Raw genomic sequence first — 849 nt, 5'->3', positions numbered from 1 at the left:
CGACCCCCCTCCCCGGGAAAGGGAATTTCTAACCCCCGCCCCCACCCCTTCCTCGTTCCAAAAGTACCCACGATGTCTATTTATTTTGAAAATACAGATTCCTAGCAACACCCCGGCAGACTTCAAAGTCGGAGCGGAAGAGAAAGGAGGGAGATAAGGGGCAAAGAAACGTGGGTTTGGGCAACAAGTGGCAGGAATGTCTCGAGAGCCGCCCGAAGCCCCGCACCTCCAGCATCCAGGTGGCCACGATCTTCCGCATGGACGGCAGGATCTCCTTCTGCACACACTTGAAATAGGACACGGAGGGCGCGCAGGTCTCCTCCGCCTTGAGCATGGCGCGCAGCACCCGGTCGTTGAGGAGGTTGCCATCGGGGTACGCGCGGCGGATGGTCTCCACCTCGCAGCACAGGAGCTGGTGTTCCATGGCTGGGGCTCTGCCTGGGCGGCCTGGGGAGGGCGGCGGGTCCGGGCTCGCTCTGCGCTCGGCTCTGGCTCCTGCTGCCCCGCGCTGCCTCGCGCCCTTCTGCCGCTCGCCGGAGCGCGCGGACTCTGCTGCTCGCTGCTGCTGCGCCGACAGCCCTCTGGAGGCTCCAGGACTTTGCAACTTCGACAAAACTCCCCTGTAGCCCGTGTGACGTTACTGTTGTTAAGCAGAGATCAAAGCTGCGCAGAGAATGGGAGCGAGGGGGCGGGCGCAGGGGGAGGGGGCGCGGGCGCCGAGCGCCGGGAGCAGCCGGGGGCAGAGCCCGAAAGCTGTCCCCGAGGAGGCGCCGCGCCTGCCCCGCCTCGGAGGTGCCCCCCAAGTCCGTATTGCACAGAAATGCAAATCGCCCTGCGGCTGTCCTTCTC

General features: G+C 65.0%; 1 protein-coding gene across 1 annotated transcript in view; it reads right to left on the bottom strand.

Annotated features, from left to right (window-relative positions):
* Positions 1–576, bottom strand: part of CCND1 (cyclin D1) — a 13470-nt gene extending 12894 nt beyond the window's left edge. The window contains exon 1 of the mRNA XM_008591634.1: positions 227–576. Within this exon, the coding sequence (XP_008589856.1) occupies positions 227–424 (198 nt within the window). The 5' untranslated portion in view covers positions 425–576. The remainder of the gene's footprint in view (positions 1–226) is intronic.
* Between the last annotated feature and the right edge of the window lie 273 nt (positions 577–849).

Source organism: Galeopterus variegatus, unplaced genomic scaffold (genome assembly GCF_000696425.1).
Source record: "Galeopterus variegatus unplaced genomic scaffold, G_variegatus-3.0.2 Scaffold7098, whole genome shotgun sequence".
In the NCBI taxonomy this organism is placed as follows: domain Eukaryota; kingdom Metazoa; phylum Chordata; class Mammalia; order Dermoptera; family Cynocephalidae; genus Galeopterus; species Galeopterus variegatus.
The sequence above is the reverse complement of the archived record's forward strand: the minus strand, read 5'-3'. Positions and strand labels throughout refer to the sequence as shown.